This window comes from Cherax quadricarinatus, chromosome 82 (assembly GCF_038502225.1).
Source record: "Cherax quadricarinatus isolate ZL_2023a chromosome 82, ASM3850222v1, whole genome shotgun sequence".
NCBI lineage: Eukaryota > Metazoa > Arthropoda > Malacostraca > Decapoda > Parastacidae > Cherax > Cherax quadricarinatus.
The window spans coordinates 8,864,691-8,888,916 of NC_091373.1; the positions used below are offsets into that span (position 1 = coordinate 8,864,691).

The window sequence follows — 24,226 nt, forward strand, 5'->3', positions numbered from 1 at the left end:
ATTACTACTACTACACATAGTACTACTACTACATCACTACCAATACTACTGCTGCCACTACTATTATTACTACTTACACACTTACTGTACAATTTCATAATACACTATACTAGACTACATACTACTACTTCGCCATGCTGAATATATCTTACTACATTACCAGATTACTCTCTACTACTCTACACATGCCTTACTCACTACTACTACACACGCTACTACATCTACCTACATACTACTACTCCTAGCACTACTACACTCTGACTACTACTGCTACTACTACTACTACTCAACTAGCTACCTACCACTATACACTCTACCACTCCAACACCTCCCACTACCTACCACACTACTTCCCTCATCTCTACCTACACTGCCACTACACTACTACTCACTCTACCTACTACTACTACCTACCACCTACTACGCACTCTACTCTACTGCTACTACCACTACCTACTCTACTACTACTCACTCATCCTCCCCTCGTCTGACACCAGTTGTCTGACAATGTCTACTTAGTTACACGCTGATTTTACTGTCTTCCATGCTAGCTATTTTCTGTTGAGGCATAGTGACTGACAATGGTGACGGGAGCGTGCCAGCAGGACTGACGCTCCCTCCCTCCCCTCCTCCCTCCCCCCCCTCCGCCCTCTCCCTGCCCCCTCCTGCTCCCCACCCTCCCCTCTCTCCCCCCCCTCTCCCCCCCCTCTCTGTTCCTCCCCACTCCCTCTCCCCCCTCCCCCCCTCACCCTCTCACCCCCCTCACTCGTACACCCGCCACCACCACCCCACACCACTCTCACCTCTACTCACCCTACTCCTCTACTACTACTACTACTACTACTACTACTACTACTACCACTACTACTACTACTACTATTACTACTACTACTACTACTTCTACTACTACTACTATCTTCCCCTCGTAAGTTTGAAAAACAAAAGTTTGCTCCAGTAGACAATGTTAATTTTAGTTTTAAATCACGGTGATTTTTACTGTTTCTTTCCATGCTAAGATAATTTTATGTTGAGGCGAGGGGAATAAGATGACTGAAATGGTGAAAGGGAAGAGAGGTGGGAGAAAGGGGAGACGAGGGGAGTTTGGAAAAGGTGAGGACGTTTGAGAGAACAAGGTGAAAAGAATGAGATTAAATGAAGAATGGGGAAACAGAGGTAAAGGGTTTGGTAAAAAGGAGAATGTGGAGGAAGAATGTAGCGGGAAGAGAGAAAGAGAGGGCACAGGTAGGAGAAATGAAAGTAGGAAGGTATAGTATGAAAATGCAGGGCAAATGATGGAGGAGAACAGGGTAAAGGGAGAGGAGGTAGGGAGGAGAAAGGCGAATGAAAAGGGATAAGGGAGAGAGAGAACAAAAGAGTGAAAGAGAGAGAGAGAGAGAGAGAAAGAGAGAGAGAGAGAGAGAGAGAGAGAGAGAGAGAGAGAGAGAGAGAGAGAGAGAGAGAGAGAGACAGACAGACAGACAGACAGACAGACAGACAGACAGACAGACAGAGGAGGAATGGAAACAATAAGAATGGAAATAGGACAATATATGAAAAGAGACGAGAAATGAGAGAGGACGATTAGGTGCGACAGGAAGAGAGAGAAAAGGAAGGGAACGAGATGAGATAGAAAAAAAAAAAGACTGAAAGAACTAAGAGAATGGAAAAAGAAGGAAGGAGCAATAACAAAGTTACGTAACCTGGTAATAACAACCTAACAATCCCACAGAACAAGCCTGTGTGCGTCATCTACTAATTGTACGGTTTAGCTGCGTATGTCACGTGATCGCCAGGATAACTTATGCCCTGTAAAGAAAAGGTAGGAGGAAGGGAGAAGGAAGGAGGGGGGGGGGAGCAGCAAGATGAAATATATGGGAGGGATGGAGAGAGATCAGGATGAAATATATGGGAGGAAAGGAGGGAGAGCAGTAGGATGAAATATAAGGGAAGGAGAGAGAGCGGAAAGATGAAATATAAGGAAGGGAAGGAGACAGAGCAGAAAGGTGAAATATAAGGAAGGGAAGGAGAGAGAGCAGAAAGGTGAAATATAAGGAAGGGAAGGAGAGAGAGAGCAGAGAGATGAAATATGAGGAAGGAAGGAGAGACAAAGAATTAAATAATGTAAGGAAGAGATGGAGAATCGACTGGAGAAGAATGAGAATATGGTAGTAGACGAGAAAACCCAAACTATCGAAAAATAAAACAATTATGAAGATACTTATAAGAAGAAAATAAAGAAAACTTTATCTTTGAGGTGACCTTTAAACCCTCCTTAGAGAAACACCTTTGAGTAGAGGGTCGTCTAAATAGCCTTGGTTTGCTGTACCTTTGTAATACCTCTATTTCTGCTTATCTATTTCTATCCAAATAGTTGGAAGTAGGAAAGGACAGCGGAGAAATCAGGTACTAAAGGAGAGAGATTAAAGCCTGAGAAGGAAATGGGGAGAGAAATTAGAGGGGAGATTTGCAAGTACGAGAAGGAAAGGAGTGGAGAAGGGGAAGGAAAAAATAATGTAAGGGGAAAAGAGGGAGGCAGGTCACACCAAACGACAATTGACCTTCCTGGGAGAGAGCAGGGGTGACCTTAACAGTCTCACATCACGCTTAACCAATAATAAAGGAACGTAGGGAATCGCAGTGGACCGGCAGTGTGTGTCTTTGCGTGTTCTGGAAGCCGCAGTGACATAGAGAGAGAGAGAGAGAGAGAGAGAGAGAGAGAGAGAGAGAGAGAGAGCGAGAGAGAGAGAGAGAGAGAGAGAGAGAGAGAGAGAGAGAGAGAGAGAGAGAGAGAGAGAAAGAGAGAGAGAGAGAGAGCAACAAACAACAACTACACTGCCTGTACCCTTCTCCAGAGCATCGCTTCATCTGAGATCATTTATTCCTAAGATTACTAGTGTCTGGAATATGTTCCTACAGCACGACGACATCAACAAGTTAAAGTCAGTTGACCAAATGAAATCACTGGCTCACAGATGGCTCTAACTTCATCCTGTTCCTTATCTGTATATCTCATAACACTAAAAAGACCTTTCAAATGAGCTGATGTAGGTAACAGCTCTTAGCTTGTAAATAAAGTTAGTAACCCTTAACCTAACCTTGTAGAACCCTGTGTAAAGAGAAAGACAGACAGCGTGAAGCAAGCTTCTATACCACAAGACGGGCAGCCAGCAGCAACTTCACTCTGGCTGTACCCTTCTCCAGAACATCACTTTATCAGAGATCATTTATCCCCGGGATGACTCGAGTCTGGAACACATTCGTACAGCATTATGATGTCAACGAGATAAAGTCAATTGATCAAATGAAAATGCTGGCCCACAGATGGCTCCAACTTCATCCTGTTCCCTACTTGTATGTTTCATAGAAATAAAAATGCTTTCAAATTAACTGATGTAAGTAACAGCTCTTAGCTTGTCAAGAAAGCTAGGGATCCTTAACCCAACCTTGTCAAACCCTGTGTAAAGAGAGAGAGAGAGAGAGAGAGAGTAAATTAATCCATGGACTTACTGCTGGATTCCAGTATTTTGCAAAATATCTTTGAAATTTAGTTTTCCTTTACCCGTATTTAGACAAGATCTAAATTACTGGACATAATACCTCTAAAACTAATTTCTGAGTGATGGTCCAAAAATAAATATCATTACTTTAACCTGGAAAATACTGAAAGTACTTTTTCCAGACCTGTGATATCAGCCCAAGAGGTAATTCAATAAGCATAAAGGGGCCAAGACTTTTCATCACCCTCCCTCCAAATATTACATTACATATACACCGAGAGCCTTATAAGATAAAATGGTTATAAATAAGCCAGCAGAAGGCCTCGGTCAAATGACCAAAAGCTCCAAGCTCCGGGTCATCATATGACTAAGACCCGCGTCAGGAAACGCTTTTCGTGTTTCCTGACGAACTTTACCTAACCCTACACTGAGAGATACATGTGGTGAACAGGTTACACGCAGTCATAACCTTCCTGTAATTGATAGGCTTTAAACCACATAAACTAACCTGTCCAATAGCTGTCCTCAAGAGGAACTAGCACTATTCCTTCAAAGAAGGAATATACCTACGCCGGGCAGTGTGCAGCCAGTATGAATAACCTGAGTAAGAAGGTCAGGTGTGTGATCGGTCCCCTGGGGTACTGGGAAGGAGGTTTCTGTGTACCGAGACAGGCCCTTGCACATTGCATATTTGAAGCTAATATTTGCGAAGTACTTATCCGACTGTTTCTTTAAGACATGCATTGTGTTTGCCCTAACAGCACTGGAGGGCAGTGTTGATGAATTCGTTATACGCAACACATAGCTATCGTTATTGTGATGTTTTGACAACGAGTGACTTTTCAATTCAGTAAGAATATTGCATACTGGAGACAGTGGAAAATGAGGTAATCAATCAGCCTTGATATAAGGTGTTTATTGTGTTCCATTCTTATAAGACGATTTCAAAATAAATTGCTCATGTCTACAATGCATCTCCTGCCCAGGGATTTTATTCCAGTGTTTAGTGTTGTCTAATGACTTTGCACTTCAGGAAGCTGTTCTTATTTGAGTATCAAATTTGTTATCGTCAAGGCTTGAGTGATAACTCACAATCTCCGGCTTTCATCTGAAAACAGGTTTAATACGAGTTTTTCTTCGTTATGTTTATCTTTTTTAAATAAAAGTATTAGATTTAATGATGTTCTTTGCAAGCTTTCTAATTTATCTTTGTATTTCTTGTAATTCGAAGACTAAAGCCAAAGAACATATTAAAACCGAGGATTAATAAGCATTGATCCAGAGTTGTATACAACAACTTGCTTTGTTTTGGCTGTGTTGCTCACAGCTCGATAGTATTTGTTGCACTTAAGTCAGTACGAATATCCAGGGGTTCTTCTCTCTCTTCGTCTCACTTGGTTTCCAAACACTTTATATTCATGTTTGTCAGGGTTATAAGAAAAATGCATTACTCTGCACTTGTACATATTGAAACAAATCTCCCTAATCTTCCATATCTTTCTTGTCTAAGAAAGTAATTATTTTGCGTAACTGAGCTCATTCTTAATGTCGCTCCAGGACTGAAGAGTTTTTATATTTCCTGTACTAATTCTTGACCTACATTTTATTACTTTATATCTACCTGTAATTTATGATCAATTTCCGCAGTCTTCAGTTAAAAGCCATCTTATCTAAACTTCTGAATGCATCCACAGTCAATCTTTGCGTGTTTTTGTGCCCTTCCGAACTTTGCGATTTTTTAAATTAGCCCCATTTCAAGATTAAAAATTATGAAGCGGATTGAACCGAAGTCTGATCCCCGAAGCAAACTCGTTATATTCATCCAAGAAGATGCATTTTGAGTTGAAAAACTGCTCGTTTTTTTTCCTTTTGTCTTTGAATCAGTCGTTGATGCCGGTCTAAAAGTATTTTCTTGTTTATGTAATATTACTTTGCCCAATAGTGTTTTGTACGATGTTCTTTTAAAGAATTTCTGGAACTCAAGAGAGGAACTTTAATTAGGAGATCTATGATGATTTTCCTTTTTAACAAATTCTCTCTAAAAAAATTTTTTACGAGTCTGTTCCTAATGAAGGAATTATTAGTGACTTTGACAGCGATGGAATATTAATTAGGTAGGAATTTAGGACACCTGTCATCTCTCTTTTTATAATATCTAAATGACAGTCATTTGCTGTCAGTCACTTGGTTCACTGCTATCTTCTATATTTAGCAAATATTAGTTTTAGAGGGTAAAAAATTTTCCGCTTATTCTTTCATGATTCAAACAGCTACCTGGAGTATATCTGGAGGGTGTCCGGGGGTCAACGCCCCAGTAGCTCGGTCCATGATCAGTCCTTTCAATGAATCAAGGCCTGGTCAATCAGGCACACTAGGTACTTTAACACGTCTTGGCCGCTGACCTTGGTATTTAGCGTAACGATTGGAAGCCTCCACGAGGAAATAATGTGGTGGTGTAGACATATTCGTGATATTTGCAACTACGAAGGACAAGCTGAAAGTTGTGTTGAGTACGACAATAGTTTCTTTATTGCTTCTAGTCATTCGACCGTCGCTGACAAATATCATATCGTGACCTTCAACGTTTTCTTACACCTCACCTTAGAAAAAATCTTTAGAAATAGCTTTGAAGTTTCGAATCATTCTTCCTGTTTCATTGTCTAAATTATCATAATTTTTCTTACTTTCTTGCCTACTGTGTTTCCACATGCTCGTGCGCTACCTTCCAGAGAACAACCATAGGTTGGGTAATAAAATAGCCGTCCAGGTGATAAAATATAAATTTAATCTTCATGTAACTATATATCTTACATGGACCTTTGGATTATTCTCACATTAAATATCTCAAAACGTAATATTTTCCGCTTGTAAACTCCATTATATATTTTTTCTCATCTAAGGTGGTTAATAATTTTCGTTGACGCTTTTAATCTTTATTGAGTATAGTGCATACCAATAAATAACATTTTTTTTTTATTTATTTCAGATTTTTTTATGTATGTCGCCTAAAAGTTCGACCCAGCTGCCCTTAGTTACACCTGGACTTATCTTTCCAAAATTTGCATTAATTTGGACATTGACTTTGTTGTTCGTTACACACAGATAAGGTTATACTCAACGCTACATAATTATTTATATATATATACATTATATATGTCGTGCCGAATAGGTAAAACCGGTCAGTTAGCAAGAACTCATTTAAAATTAAGTCCTTTCCAAAATTTTCTCTAATTCGTTTAAAGATATATTTTTTTCATTTATGTTAATGTAAAAATTAATAATTTTGTACCAAAAGATTTTTAGAAAACTTACCTAACCTTATTATAACAAGCTCAATTTAATTTAGCCTAATTCAACTAAATATATTTTAGATAAGTTTACACAAATTTTTGCTTGCCTTATTCGGCAAGAAGAGCGTTGCTATTTATGCCAAAATCGCAGGTTTTACCTATTCGGCACGACATATATGATCACAGTAAACAGGTGATATCACAATATGCAGAACAACCGCTGTGAACAAATTGTGAAATTCCAAGAGCTTTCGTGATTTCTCACGAAAACGCTTGGAATAAATCTTCAGCCATAAAGAATATGGCGTAGATGCTTTAAAAATTAAGAATATTAAATTGATAAAAAATGTGAGTTTTACAGTGCACCAAGAGCTTTTTCGTGACAAACAGTGGTGTTTGCTGCTCTTTGTTGGGGGAGCTCAGGGTGTAAACACGACTATAAACTAGCAAACGTGTGTGTTTTGGGGGGAGGGGTGTGTGCAACATACGTCAAATGCCTTTAGAGTAAAATAAGAAAAAAAAAAACACACACGGAGGAGCAGTGTATACACCTTTGTGCTATATAATCATTAAATGTTAAATTTCATGGCTGGTGGACCGTGAGTTAGTCTCATGACACCAAAAACAGTCCACCTTTCACTCACCAAATATTGTGTGCAAGAGTCGTTAGTAAGTACAGCTGTGTAGTGTATCTTGTGATTAATCGACTTTGGCTCAAATGTTTGCCATTTCTTGAGGTAAATGGAGCACTTGCGTCTAGCATTTCTAGTTGTATTACCCCTACGGGCTTAACACTACCCCACTATTGTAATACTACTACTACTACTACTACTACTACTACTACTAATAATAATAATAATAATAATAATAATAATATCTGTCTCCTTCAGCAGGGTCTCCGTGATGGGCTCCGGAAGGGTGGTAGTCCCATTGATGCTGTTACTTGGAGTGACCCTTGTGTCTCACACAGCCTATGCCGACCCTTATGTTGGTAAGTATCCTCTATTAATTCTACTGTTGTTCTGTTGAAATTTCCTTTAATATTCCTCTGCAGGGTTGATGGAACGTGTTCAGTCCCTTAACCTTGATAAAGGATGGAACACTTATCAAGACTTGAACACCTCAGAATTACCACTGCACTTCTGTTGTCTCCAGTGCATATTCTGAGTATTAATTTGAATATACCATTGTTTTAGCGAAGCTTTTCGTTAATGACGATAACCAGATGTTGCACGCGTGTTTTATTCATCAACTTCTCGGTATTGTGTATCATTAATGCAATAAAACTATGATTTTTGCATGAATTAAAATATATTTTCCCTTTTGATGGCCGCCACGTGTAGCTAGCTTGCTTGTTTGCATTTAATTACCAATAACATAGGTGGCAGTTCATCACTGAGAACAAACGCCCGACCCACTGTAGGTTATCCAGTCGTATATAAGGCATTACAGGCGAGACAATTTATGCCGTCTGACGTGGCTATTTCGGTAAGGCTCACACATTACATGGCTGGACAGGCCGGTCCTGGCCCACACACACACAGCCGTAACAAAAAACGGACATGAAGAAAAACAAGGCGACCTTTTAATAGTACGACCTTTCAGCTTCATGATACTATCTTGTAAGTCAAGCATCGTGCTAATTAAGGTCTTCAGCTGAATGTGTCATTTACGGCATACTTCATTACCTCAGCAGATTGTGATGCTGAATTCGAGATAAAAAAAAAAAAAAGCCTAAATACAGAGCAAATTTTTTTTATTTTCCTAGCATAGGGAAACACTGTCTCAATAAAACATATATATATATATATATATATATATATATATATATAAATATATATGTATATATATATATATATATAAATATATATGTATATATATATATATATATAAATATATATCTATATATATATATATATATATATATATATATATACATATATATTTATATATATATATATATATACATATATATTTATATATATATATATATATATATATATATATATATATATATATATATATATAAATCCGGTCGTTGTGCCAGATTAAATCACTAAGGCAAAATGTAACAATAGTTACTGCGGGTAAACCGATTTATGCCGCGCCCTGTGCTCTTAAAATCTCTAGCGTTGCTATGCCATGAATCTGAGGAGAAAAGTTTCTATTGGGTGTAGGTCGCAGGTGCAACGTGGGCAAAAAAAAGAAAAAAAAGAAAAAAAAAGTTTGCCAGGCAAATCGAACTTTTAATAATTTTTGTGTATAACTGCGAAATTCAGTCCTCCAAAATTTATTTCACTGAGAAAAAGTTAATAATAATAAGTGAAAGCAAGTTTTTTTCCTTTGCATTTTCAACATATCCTGAATAAATTAAAGTTGTATTTATCATTTCTAGAAGCCATGTTTATTTAAGTTGTTGTTATGGGAAGCACCTGGAGGCTTTCCCTGCTGCTCGAGTGGAGATTTTGCTTGCGATTAAAACACTGTGTTCAAACACTCCAGTCTTTGCTTAATTGGCAGATTCAATCCCCGTTCGACCGCCCGTTTGAGTGTGTTTATGTGTATTTACCAACTTGTATTTACCTAGCTGCATTTTTTCCAGGGTTGAATCTCCAGCTCCCGAATTCGTGTTAATCCCTTGCTCTGTCTTAATCCTGTAATTCATATATCCCCCTCTATATACAGTCGTTTAATAATGACACCACAGACTTTTATCACAGTATCTGGGTATCTCGGAGACGTTTCGCCATCCAGTGACTTTATCAATACATACATGGACATAGTACTGATAAAGTCACTAGATGGCGAAACGTCTACAAGATACCCAGATGTTGCACAAGAGTCTTATTCTCCATCTTGTCAGTAGTGAATACCACTGATTTACAATATATCACAGTGGTTGTGTATGCTGATATTCCCAATAAAAAAGCTATTATGTAAATAACAAAAAGCACAATACCGTGACTGGAACAATACACAAATAACCCGCACATAGAAGAGAAGAATCCACGACGACGCCTCCGTCCGACTTGGACCATTTACAAAGTCACACTGACCGAGGCGTCGTCGTGGGCTCCTCTCTCCAATGTGCGGGTTATTTGTGTAAGTTATTATATCTCAAATATTCAACTGTTCAACTATTCTGTGGAACAAAAAACCACCACTCTGTGTCTCATCTGATGTTGTATCTCTATATTTGCTATTCTTCAATTATTTAAACCAGCTTAAGATGTGAGACGAAGCTCAGTCGATTCCATTCATCAGTGTTCAATTCCAGACAGATGGAAACGTGAGCAAGTTTCCTTTTACCTGTAGACCCTACTCTCCTAGGAGTAAGTAGTTACCTGGATATTAGCCATCTGTTGCGGGATTCATCCTAGGATTAGATGAGAGTGTATACCTTAGGACTGCGCTTTGAAATGAGCTAAGTTAGGAAAACAGCTCGCAGTTTGTAAACTAAATGAGCTAAGTTAGGATAACAGCTCTCAGTTTGTAAATTAAATGAGCTAAGTTAGGATAACAGCTCTCAGTTTGTAAATTAAATAAGCTAAGTTAGGATAACAGCTCTCAGTTTGTAAATTAAATGAGCTAAGTTAGGATAACAGCTCGCAGTTTGTAGAATAATGAGCTAAGTTAGGATAACAGCTCGCAGTTTGTAGAATAATGAGCTAAGTTAGGAAAACAGCTCGTAGTTTGTAAACTAAATGAGCTAAGGTAGGATAAAAAATCTTAGTCTGTAAATTTGGTGATGTCAGAGTTATAAATAAGTAAAAAAAAATAAAAAATAAATAAAAGGTAAGTCCTGCTTTGGTGTATTCATGAGTTCAAAAAATATGTTTCCACTTCCTCAACGTTTCTGCTTCAGTCTATCTTGTATGTAAATATTTAATGTAAATCTTGCGCTGTATGTAAATCACATCTCCGGACGGTCAATGTTTCTCTATATTCGAATTGTCTGATGAATACCTCCAAAATCTTTTTTCACAAGTATGAGTTTTCAGATCTGTAACAAATGCTGAATGCTCAAGATATGGTTTTATTCTTATATTAAATACCCAAGTTTCGTGTTTCCGCTTCTAAAGGCAGTTCATGTGTTACATATAATAAAAAGTGCTCCGTATGTTACGTTGTTTTGGATTTCGGGGACAAGTGTCGTGTGTGTGCGTGTGTGTGTGTGTGTGTGTGTGTGTGTGTGTGTGTGTGTGTGTGTGTGTGTGTGTGTGTGTGTGTGTGTGTGTGTGTGTGTGTGTGTGTGTGTGTGTGTGTGCGTGTGTGTGCATGAGTTTATGTGTTTGTGAGCACGTTCTGACACCTGTGCGTGCTTACATGCGAGTGTGTGGATTGGAAGTCTAAAATAAAAACGGAACTAGTGTCGAACCCGTCACAAAGTGTTTATGTGGGGATTTAAGTCGTAAAAAGACTGGTGGACGTACCAGAATGGAAGCAGTAAGGTAGAAGTGGCAAAGTGGAAGAAGTAGAGTGCAAGAAGCACTGTGACTCAACCACAAAAACACTGTGACACAATGGACCACAGAAGCACTGCGACTAAATTAACCACAGAATCACCGTGACTCAATTAACCACAGAAGACCTGTGACTCAATTAACCAGAGAAGCACTGTGACTCAACAACAGAAGCACTGTGACTCAATTAACCACAGAAGAACTGCGACTCAATTAACCACAGAAGCACTGTGACTCAATTAACCACAGAAGCACTACAAGAAGTAGCATAGAACAAGCAGGATAGAAGACGCAGAGTGGAAGAAATAATGGAGTCAAAATTAGAGGACAGGAATCAGAGAGCAAAAATTCAGGTACATAGGTGCAGGAAAAAAAAAACTGGGTTGCATGGTGAAGATAACAGAAGCGTAGAAGTGGTTCTTGAACCAGAGACACCCTGAGAATAGGGCCAGCCTGCATCTCTCCCCTACTGAATCATCCAGTAAACTCACATTCAAATGAATCCAATCAGTCAGCTGAGTAAAAGGTAGGGAATACGTCCACAAAATATAGGGGAAGTGCAGCAAAGTGAATAGGAGTGAATAAGAGAGAGAGAGAGAGAGAGAGAGAGAGAGAGAGAGAGAGAGAGAGAGAGAGAGAGAGAGAGAGAGAGAGAGAGAGAGAGAGAGAGAGAGAGAGAGAGAGAGAGAGAGAGAGAGAGATAAAAAAAAAAAAAAAAAACACAAACAAAGTATATAGAGAGAGAGAGAGAGAGAAATAAAAAAATAACAAAAGGGATTTGTGTCAATAAATAAATTATCTTCCAAGACAAGTGACAAAGCTTAATATATTGTATACTGTTTTAGTAATGAATACATTTGCGGAGTTGTATTTTTTCGATACACATGAACAAAGAAACGCTGTATATACACCTAAAATTGTATACCTCCTTACATATTCACCAAGAGATTAATTTAATCCTCATACATAAGAAAATCAACTATTCTTGACTATAAGTATACATTTTCCATGCATCCTTAATGACCGCCGCGGAAGCCACAGCCTTTCAGCTTAACCATCCCGTTAGAAGCAGGATTGGAACCTATGATTCGCGGTATCGGGAGCTGATGCTTTACTCCAGTGGACCATCGACAACCCTAAGGGAATTTGATTCGTTTTCGCTTGAATGGGATCCAGTCCAAAGTACTCGAGTTATGTATAGAATTTTTCAATGCAATGTAGGCAAGGATTTTAGTAATATTTTATTTACAAAGTTTTTGCCATGGTTGGGAAATATGTGTGATTATTTGTCTATGAAATCAATCTTCTCAAAATTTTTATTATATTTTGAAGTAACCTGTTAAAGAAATGTTGTGTAATCGAGGTGTGTTTTATTAGAAGTATTAAAGCGTGTTCTAATATGTGCGGGTTATTTGTGTATCGTTCCAGTCACGGTATTGTGCCTTGTTATTTATACGTGTTTTAATAGAAATGTAGACGCGTGTTTTAACACAAATTTAAAGATAATACTTCAAGAAGCACTGCGGCTCAATTAACCACAGAAATAACACTTGAGGAAGCACTGTGACTCAGTTAACCCCTGAGATAATACTTAAAGAAGCTCTGTGACTCAACCACAGAAGCACTGTGACTCAATGGACCACAGAAGCACTGCGACTCAATTAGCCACAGAAGCACTGTGACTCAATTAGCCACAGAAGCACTGTGACTCAATTAGCCACAGAAGTACTGCGACTCAATTAGCCACAGAAGCACTGTGACTCAATTAATCACAGAAGCACTGTGACTCAATTAACCACAGAAACACTGTGACTCAACAACAAAAGCACTGCGATTCAATTAACCACAGAAACACTGCGATTCAATTAACCACAGAAGCACCGTGACTCAACAACAGAAGCACTGTGACTCAATTAACCACATAAGCACTGCGGCTCAATTAACCACAGAAGCACTGTGACTCAATTAACCACAGAAACACTGTGACTCAACAACAAAAGCACTGCGACTCAATTAACCACAGAAGCACTGCGACTCAATTAACCAAAGAAGCACTGTGACTCAACCACAGAAGTACTGTGACTCAACAACAAAAGCACTGTGACTCAATCACAGAAGCACCGTGACTCAACAACAAAAGCACTGCGACTCAATTAACCACAGAAGCACTGTGACTCAATCACAGAAGTACTGTGACTCAACAACAAAAGCACTGTGACTCAATTAACCACAGAAGCACTGTGACTCAACCACAGAAACACTGCGAGTCAATTAACCATAGAAGCACTGCGACTCAATTAACCATAGAAGCACTGCGACTCAATTAACCATAGAAGCACTGCGACTCAATTGGCCATAGAAACACTGCGACTCAATTAACCATAGAAGCACGGCGACTCAATTAATCATAGAAGCACTGCGACTCAATTAACCATAGAAGCACTGCGACTCAATTAACCATAGAAGCACTGCGACTCAATTAAGAAGCACACTAGAAGCACTGCGACTCAATTAACCATAGAAGCACTGCGACTCAATTAACCATAGAAGCACTGCGACTCAATTAACCATAGAAGCACTGCGACTCAATTAACCATAGAAGCACTGCGACTCAATTAACCATAGAAGCACTGCGACTCAATTAACCATAGAAGCACTGCGACTCAAATAACCATAGAAGCACTGCGACTCAATTAACCATAGAAGCACTGCGACTCAAATAACCATAGAAGCACTGCGACTCAATTAGCCATAGAAGCCTGCGACACAGATAGAAGCACTGCGACTCAATTAACCATAGAAGCACTGCGACTCAATTAACCATAGAAGCACTGCGACTCAATTAACCATAGAAGCACTGCGACTCAATTAACCATAGAAGCACTGCGACTCAATTAACCATAGAAGCACTGCGACTCAATTAACCATAGAAGCACTGCGACTCAATTAACCATAGAAGCACTGCGACTCAATTAACCATAGAAGCACTGCGACTCAATTAGACTCTTAAAACAAGAGTGAAAATAAGAGAAAGGAATGAAGAGGAGCAATTATCACAGTGACAAGACAGGTGAAGGAGAAACCCCTGACCTGCATCAGCTTCCATTATGCCTGGGTTCTCCCTTCACGCATGAGTATAATACCTGCTAGTGTGTCTGCATGCTTGCAACCTGGCATAGCGTGACTGTATGATAATGTGTGTGTGTGTGTGTGTGTGTGTGTGTGTGTGTGTGTGTGTGTGTGTGTGTGTGTGTGTGTGTGTGTGTGTGTGTGTGTGTGTGTGTGTGTGTGTGTGTGTGTGTGTGTGTGTGTGTCTGTGTATGAGTAGGTGTATGTGTATGAGTGTAGGTGTGTATGTATAAGTGTAGGTATATATGTGCATGTGTTTTTTGTGGGTGTGTGTAGATGTGTATATGTGTATGAGTGTAGGTAGGTGTGTGTGTGCAGGTGTGTGTCGTTGCGTGCAGGTGTGCGCTATGTCTGTCATTCCGACCTTAACCGGTACTGTCACATCATGTCACTTCCGCTGACAGCTTCGTGTGGGGGAATATATACAAGGTAGCTGTCATTGTACGTCGTCTAACATAATAGTACCAAGTACCATAAGGTCTTATGGTAGCAGGAACCATAAAACCTTCACCTACCATTCAAAAGACACAGAAATATAGCAAATTGAAAGTATTAGAATCTCGATTACATTGCCATAGTGTCATAGTAGTTACGTTTTTGTTGATTAACATTTAATATTTTATTATGGCTGGTTATTGATTGATTATTGTTGATTATTATTGTTATTTTTATTATTATACCATAATGAACATACAGAAGACTTACTGATTATAATTCCACAGTACCTATATCATGTAAACCACACCTACAATTCTCTCACTGTAGCTACATTACCATGACAGCTACAACTATCATACAACACTGATGGATAAACCAATAATATTTTATTATGGCTGGTTATTGATTGATTATTGTTGATTATTATTGTTATTTTTATTATTATACCATAATGAACATACAGAAGACTTACTGATTATAATTCCACAGTACCTATATCATGTAAACCACACCTACAATTCTCTCACTGTAGCTACATTACCATGACAGCTACAACTATCATACAACACTAATGGACAAACCAATCACCTCTCTTGTGTCTTGAATTGCTATTGTGAGTTACACGCAACACTGAGATTATTATTCCTTTAAAAAATAACTATTCACTTTTATATTATTAATAATAATTTTAATTATTATTATTATTATTATTACTGAACAAAGTGCTTATTGGTTCTGCATGATTAATAATTACTCTTAGTAGCAATGAAATCTTTTTCTATTGTTGAAATGTCAATATCATTTGCAATTATGATCCGGACGGTGGGAACTGAAATGAAATCTTTGTTGCATTTGCAACAGCGTTTGCTCTATATGTTGAGCGAGACTAATAAATGACTGTTGCATAGTCAGTGACAATTAAAAAATATATATATTTCTGGGATCAAACGTAACTCCTTATGTGATGCATACTTTCACTTCATTATATTCTTTTTTTTTACGCTTTTGACACAGTGACATTTCTTATAAAGTTTTGCAGTGTGTTACGACTTATTTCAAGTTTTCACAATGTGCCTTTAAACCGAGCCATTATCCAGGCCAAGACACGACGTCTCTTCAATTCTGTGAAGGCTGAGAGAGGTGAGGAAGCTGCTGAAGACAAAATAGTAGCTAGCAAAAGCTGGTTTCAAAGGTTTATGGAAAGGAGCCATCTTCAGAACACCATTTATTTCTTTCCCGCTGTTCGCGTTGTGTCCAGACTTCTTTGTTGATCAGTTGATCAACCAGGATATTGTAGGTTACGTTAAGCACGTTGGTCCATGTAGCTATTGTAACCTGGTCCATCTGGCTCTTTCTGCGGGAACTGGCGAGGCTTCCGTAGCTCTGGCAATGTGTCTTGGACTACGGATACTAACGCCGAGGTCTGTAACTGTATCTTTGGCACCCCTACTCTTCACTCAGTTTATTCTACAGAACTGAGTCACGGGGGCGTTGACCCCCGGCACACCCTTCCAGGTAGGTAGACAATCAAATGCACTGCTATTCTAATGTGTATGTCGAGGATCGGGTCGTCAGCTATTTCCCATGTTTAAATTAAAGATTTCTCTCTCTCATCCTGGGTTATGCATCCCATGAAACACTTTTCTATTGCGTGATGTTCGATCTAATTGTTTGTTTGCCGTCTCTCTTTTGCCTCTTTAATGGAGAACATCTCCAAAATTTAAGTTCTTTCACATTTCATTCCAGATCTCTAATTCGGGTGGTGAGTGCACGGACATGCTGTCAATATCTTGTCTGATGTCTACACGATTTGTGCTGTTATGTCTATATAATTAGTGGACAGTTTGTAGAAAGGCTATTATGGACTTCTATTCACCTGCTGATAACTGGTTTGTTAAGCATGTTTCTTCAGTGTTCCTTTGTGGAATTGGATTCATCTTTCGCTTCTTTAGGTAAAGCCTGCTTAGCTTCCAATCCCCAGACGCTGTACTATTAATAATAATAATAATAATAATAATAATAATAATAATAATAATAATAATAATAATAATAATAATAATAATAATAATAATAATAATAGCATCCACACACCCTCACACATTTACCCCCACCCGCTACACACACGCAAACATACACACCAAACAGGCATAAACTGCAGGCAACCTTATTTTTCTCCTGTGGTAAGTTGTGCTGCCTGAACTGTCAGGGACAGAAACATGTGAGAGGAAATAACTTAGTACAACAGTAGCCTCAACGCCACCACAACCCCCCTTCCCCACCACCACCTCCACCACCACCACCTCCACCACCACTACCTCCACCACCACTACCACTACCACCATCACCACCACCACAACAACAACGACAAATACCACAACTTACAACGTACATGCAATTAAAAGAAAAAAAATGGCTAAAACAACCACTAATAAAAGAGGGGAAAACAATAATATAAAGAAGAATAGAAATGAGGAATAAAAGAATGAAGAGAAGATGGAAATCATTTGATAAAAAAAAATTAAATATCTGGAAAATTATTAGGAGTTAGTGAAAAAGTATATAAGGAAAGAGGAGGAGAAGGAGGAAGAGGACGAGGAGGAGGAGAAGGAGAAAGAGAACGAGGAGGAGGAGACGGAACAAGCAAAGAGATAGATGAACCTATAAGACAGTGATTGAAAGAATTCTTTATACAAATTTCATGCAACAATTATTGGCAGCTGGCCTAAGGAAGAAGATGAGGAGTATGAGGAGTAGGAGGAAGAAAAGAAGGAGAGGACGGGGAAAAGGAGAAGAGTGAAGAGGACAAGTTAAACGAATAAGAGAAAATTTAAGAAAGCACTTAATTTTAAATGAGTAATTGCTAATTAACCTATTCGGCACGACATATATATATATATATATATATATATATATATATATATATATATATATATATATATATATATATATATATATATATATATATGTATAAATATATATATATATATATATATATATATATATATATATATATATATATATATGTATATATATATATATATATATATATATATTTATATATATATATATATAAATATATATATATATATATATATATATATATATATATATATATATATATATATATATATATATATATATATATATACATATACATATACATAATATATATATATATATATATATATATATATATACATACATATATATATATATATATATATATATATATATATATATATATATATATATATATATATATATATATATATATATATATATATATACTATATATATATGTATTTTTGTGAATGTTTGGCCAATGTATTTTGTCTTTAAATAAAACATACTTGAAATATAGGGGGTGGTAGGAGAAAATTCTCAAACAGCTTCATGGAGAACCTTGAGTTTTCCCTGAAGCAAGTTTATTCTTTTGTCTGAGGATGAGGGTCCCTATGACAGTTCTAGAGGTGGTACCTCCCTATATTAATATATATATATATATATATATATATATATATATATATATATATATATATATATATATATATATTTATCTATTTATTTATTTATATATATCCTAGGTAGTAGGGTGGTAGACAGCAACCTCCCAGGGAGGTACTACCGTCCTGACAAGTGAGTGTAAAATGGAAACCTGATGGTAGGATGGCTGGTGTCTCTTTTCTGTCCCATAAACATGCGAGATTTCAGGTACGTCTTGCTACTTCTTCTTACACTTAGGTCACACTACACATACATGTACAATCATATATGAATATACACACCCCAATGGGTTTTCTTTTATTTTCTAAATAGTTCTTGTTCTTCTTTATTTCCTGTTATCTCCATGGGGAAGTGGAACAGAATTCCTCCTCCGTATGCCATGCGGGTTGTAAGAGGCGACTAAAATGCCGGGAGCAAGGGGTTAGTAACCTCTTCTCCTGTATAAATTACTAAATTGAAAAAGAGAAACTTTTAAGCGCTTTCTAAAATTTTCTCTTATACGTTTAAAGATATATTTTTTTGATTAATGTTAATGTAAAAAAATTTAATTTTGGACCAAAAGGAACTTAGAAAACTTACCTAACCTTATTATAACAAGAACAATTTATTTTAGTCTAACCCAACTATATATATTTGAGATTTGTTTACAATAATTTAATACTAAACAAACACAGTGAAATCTATTTTTTTCGTTAATGTCAGAAAGATTTTGGCGAAATTATTGCATACACAAATTTTCACTTGTCCTATATGGCAAGATGAGCGTTGCTATTTAAGCCAAGATGGCAAGTTCTGCCTATTCGGCACGACATATATATATATATATATATATATATATATATATATATATATATATATATATATATATATATATATATATATATGTATATATATATATGTCGTGCCGAATATGTATAACTGGTCAATTAGCAAGAACTCATTTAAAATTAAGTCCTTTCTAAAATTTTCTCTTATACGTTTAAAGATATATTTTTTTCATTAATGTTAATGTAAAAAATTATAATTTTGCATGAAGAGAATCTTAGAAAACTTACCTAAGCTTATAACAAGAACAATTTATTTTAGCCTAACCCAACTAAATATATTTTAGATTTGTTTACAGTAATTTAATACTAAAACAAAGTGAAATATATATTTTTTCGTTAGGTTCGGAATGATTTTGGCGAAATTATTGCATTCAAAAATTTTCGCTTGTCTTATATGGCAAGATGAGCGTTGCTATTTAAGCCAAGTTCGCAAGTTCTGCCTATTCGGCACGACATATATATACATATACATACACATATATATATATGCATATACACATATATATATATACATATACATACACACACATATATATATATATATATATAAACAGCTATTGGAGGATAGATGGGCTAATGAGAGCATAGGCAATGGGGTCGAAGAGGTATGGGGTAGGTTTAAAAATGTAGTGTTAGAGTGTTCAGCAGAAGTTTGTGGTTACAGGAAAGTGGGTGCAGGAGGGAAGAGGAGCGATTGGTGGAATGATGATGTAAAGAGAGTAGTAAGGGAGAAAAAGTTAGCATATGAGAAGTTTTTACAAAGTAGAAGTGATGCAAGGAGGGAAGAGTATATGGAGAAAAAGAGAGAGGTTAAGAGAGTGGTGAAGCAATGTAAAAAGAGAGCAAATGAGAGAGTGGGTGAGATGTTATCAACAAATTTTGTTGAAAATAAGAAAAAGTTTTGGAGTGAGATTAACAAGTTAAGAAAGCCTAGAGAACAAATTGATTTGTCAGTTAAAAATAGGAGAGGAGAGTTATTAAATGGAGAGTTAGAGGTATTGGGAAGATGGAAGGAATATTTTGAGGAATTGTTAAATGTTGATGAAGATAGGGAAGCTGTGATTTCGTGTATAGGGCAAGGAGGAATAACATCTTGTAGGAGTGAGGAAGAGCCAGTTGTGAGTGTGGGGGAAGTTCGTGAGGCAGTAGGTAAAATGAAAGGGGGTAAGGCAGCCGGGATTGATGGGATAAAGATAGAAATGTTAAAAGCAGGTGGGGATATAGTTTTGGAGTGGTTGGTGCAATTATTTAATAAATGTATGGAAGAGGGTAAGGTACCTAGGGATTGGCAGAGAGCATGCATAGTTCCTTTGTATAAAGGCAAAGGGGATAAAAGAGAGTGCAAAAATTATAGGGGGATAAGTCTGTTGAGTGTACCTGGTAAAGTGTATGGTAGAGTTATAATTGAAAGAATTAAGAGTAAGACGGAGAATAGGATAGCAGATGAACAAGGAGGCTTTAGGAAAGGTAGGGGGTGTGTGGACCAGGTGTTTACAGTGAAACATATAAGTGAACAGTATTTAGATAAGGCTAAAGAGGTCTTTGTGGCATTTATGGATTTGGAAAAGGCGTATGACAGGGTGGATAGGGGGGCAATGTGGCAGATGTTGCAAGTGTATGGTGTAGGAGGTAGGTTACTGAAAGCAGTGAAGAGTTTTTACGAGGATAGTGAGGCTCAAGTTAGAGTATGTAGGAAAGAGGGAAATTTTTTCCCAGTAAAAGTAGGCCTTAGACAAGGATGTGTGATGTCACCGTGGTTGTTTAATATATTTATAGATGGGGTTGTAAGAGAAGTAAATGCGAGGGTCTTGGCAAGAGGCGTGGAGTTAAAAGATAAAGAATCACACACAAAGTGGGAGTTGTCACAGCTGCTCTTTGCTGATGACACTGTGCTCTTGGGAGATTCTGAAGAGAAGTTGCAGAGATTGGTGGATGAATTTGGTAGGGTGTGCAAAAGAAGAAAATTAAAGGTGAATACAGGAAAGAGTAAGGTTATGAGGATAACAAAAAGATTAGGTGATGAAAGATTGAATATCAGATTGGAGGGAGAGAGTATGGAGGAGGTGAACGTATTCAGATATTTGGGAGTGGACGTGTCAGCGGATGGGTCTATGAAAGATGAGGTGAATCATAGAATTGATGAGGGAAAAAGAGTGAGTGGTGCACTTAGGAGTCTGTGGAGACAAAGAACTTTGTCCTTGGAGGCAAAGAGGGGAATGTATGAGAGTATAGTTTTACCAACGCTCTTATATGGGTGTGAAGCGTGGGTGATGAATGTTGCAGCGAGGAGAAGGCTGGAGGCAGTGGAGATGTCATGTCTGAGGGCAATGTGTGGTGTGAATATAATGCAGAGAATTAGTAGTTTGGAAGTTAGGAGGAGGTGCGGGATTACCAAAACTGTTGTCCAGAGGGCTGAGGAAGGGTTGTTGAGGTGGTTCGGACATGTAGAGAGAATGGAGCGAAACAGAATGACTTCAAGAGTGTATCAGTCTGTAGTGGAAGGAAGGCGGGGTAGGGGTCGGCCTAGGAAGGGTTGGAGGGAGGGGGTAAAGGAGGTTTTGTGTGCGAGGGGCTTGGACTTCCATCAGGCATGCGTGAGCGTGTTTGATAGGAGTTAATGGAGACAAATGGTTTTTAATACTTGACGTGCTGTTGGAGTGTGAGCAAAGTAACATTTATGAAGGGATTCAGGGAAACCGGCAGGCCGGACTTGAGTTCTGGAGATGGGAAGTACAGTGCCTGCACTCTGAAGGAGGGGTGTTAATGTTGCAGTTTAAAAACTGTAGTGTAAAGCACCCTTCTGGCAAGACAGTGATGGAGTGAATGATGGTGAAAGTTTTTCTTTTTCGGGCCACCCTGCCTTGGTGGGAATCGGCCGGTGTGATAATAAAAAAAAAAAAAAAAAAAAAATATATATATATATATATATATATATATATATATATATATATATATATATATATATATATATATATATATATATATATATATATATATATGCAATAAGGTCACAGTAAACAGCTGATATCAGAGTATGCAAAACAACCACTGTGAAAGAATAGTGAGATTCCAAGCGCTTTCGTGACTTTTCACATTATCAAGGATAGTTCCTTGCTAATGTGAGAAGTCACGAAAGTGCTTGAATTTTACTATTCTTTTACAGTGGTTGTTTTGCATATTCTGATATCAGGTGTTTACTGTGACCTTATTGCATATATATATATACATATATATATATATATATATATATATATATATATATATATATATATATATATATATATATATATATATATATATATATATATATATATATATATATATATATATATGTATGTAATCATTAAAACCTTCAAGGGGCTGAAAGGATTTGAAAAACTCAGACACGAAGAACTATTTTCAGTGGAAGAAACCCAATAGCCGGAGAAAAATTAATGGAACTTTTAACTAGAAAGTGCACAGCAATTTTTCTTAACTTTATTTTTACTGAATTCTAGTCGAGAAGAACAGACTAGCCACTGAAACTCTGAGCTCATCAACAACAGACTAGCCACTGAAACTCTGAGCTCATCAACAATAGACTAGGCACTGAAACTCTGAGCTCATCAACAACAGACTAGGCACTGAAACTCTGAGCTCATCAACAACAGACTAGGCACTGAAACTTTGAGCTCATCAACGACAGACTAGGCACTGAAACTCTGAGCTCATCAACAACAGACTAGGCACTGAAACTTTGAGCTCATCAACAACAGACTAGCCACTGAAACTCTGAGCTTATCAACAACAGACTAGGCACTGAAACTTTGAGCTCATCAACAACAGACTAGCCACTGAAACTCTGAGCTCATCAACAACAGACTAGGCACTGAAACTCTGAGCTCATCAACAACAGACTAGGCACTGAAACTCTGAGCTCATCAACAACAGACTAGGCACTGAAACTTTGAGCTCATCAACAACAGACTAGGCACTGAAACTCTGAGCTCATCAACAACAGACTAGGCTCTGAAACTCTGAGCTCATCAACAACAGACTAGGCACTGAAACTCTGAACTCATCAACAACAGACTATGCACTGAAACTCTGAGCTCATCAACAACAGACTAGGCACTGAAACTCTGAGCTCATCAACAACAGACTAGGCACTGAAACTCTGAACTCATCAACAACAGACTATGCACTGAAACTCTGAGCTCATCAACAACAGACTAGCTACTGAAACACTGAGCTCATCAACAACAGACTAGCCACTGAAACTCTGAGCTCATCAACAATAGACTAGGCACTGAAACTCTGAGCTCATCAACAACAGACTAGCCACTGAAACTCTGACCTCATCAACAACAGACTAGCCACTGAAACTCTGAGCTCATCAACAACAGACTAGCCACTGAAACTCTGAGCTCATCAACAACAGACTAGGCACTGAAACTCTGAGCTCATCAACAACAGACTAGCCACTGAAACTCTGAGCTCATCAACAACAGACTAGGCACTGAAACTCTGAGCTCATCAACAACAGACTAGGCACTGAAACTCTGAGCTCATCAACAACAGACTAGCCACTGAAACTCTGAGCTCATCAACAACAGACTAGCCACTGAAACTCTGAGCTCATCAACAACAGACTAGCCACTGAAACTCTGAGCTCATCAACAACAGACTAGCCACTGAAACTCTGAGCTCATCAACAACAGACTAGCCACTGAAACTCTGACCTCATCAACAACAGACTAGCCACTGAAACTCTGAGCTCATCAACAACAGACTAGCCACTGAAACTCTGAGCTCATCAACAACAGACTAGGCACTGAAACTCTGAGCTCATCAACAACAGACTAGGCACTGAAACTCTGAGCTCATCAACAACAGACTAGGCACTGAAACTCTGAGCTCATCAACAACAGACTAGCCACTGAAACTCTGAGCTCATCAACAACAGACTAGCCACTGAAACTCTGAGCTCATCAACAACAGACTAGCCACTGAAACTCTGAGCTCATCAACAACAGACTAGCCACTGAAACTCTGAGCTCATCAACAACAGACTAGGCACTGAAACTCTGAGCTCATCA

At 37.9% G+C, this 24,226-nt stretch overlaps 1 protein-coding gene across 4 annotated transcripts in view; it reads left to right on the forward strand.

Moving 5' to 3' along the window:
* LOC128702849 (opioid-binding protein/cell adhesion molecule homolog) overlaps positions 1–24,226 on the forward strand; it is a 316,054-nt gene that overhangs the window by 168,111 nt on the left and 123,717 nt on the right. For all 4 annotated transcript variants that reach the window (XM_053797282.2, XM_053797283.2, XM_053797284.2 and 1 more), the window contains exon 2: positions 7,678–7,778. In XM_053797282.2, the coding sequence (XP_053653257.2) occupies positions 7,678–7,778 (101 nt within the window). The remainder of the gene's footprint in view (positions 1–7,677; positions 7,779–24,226) is intronic.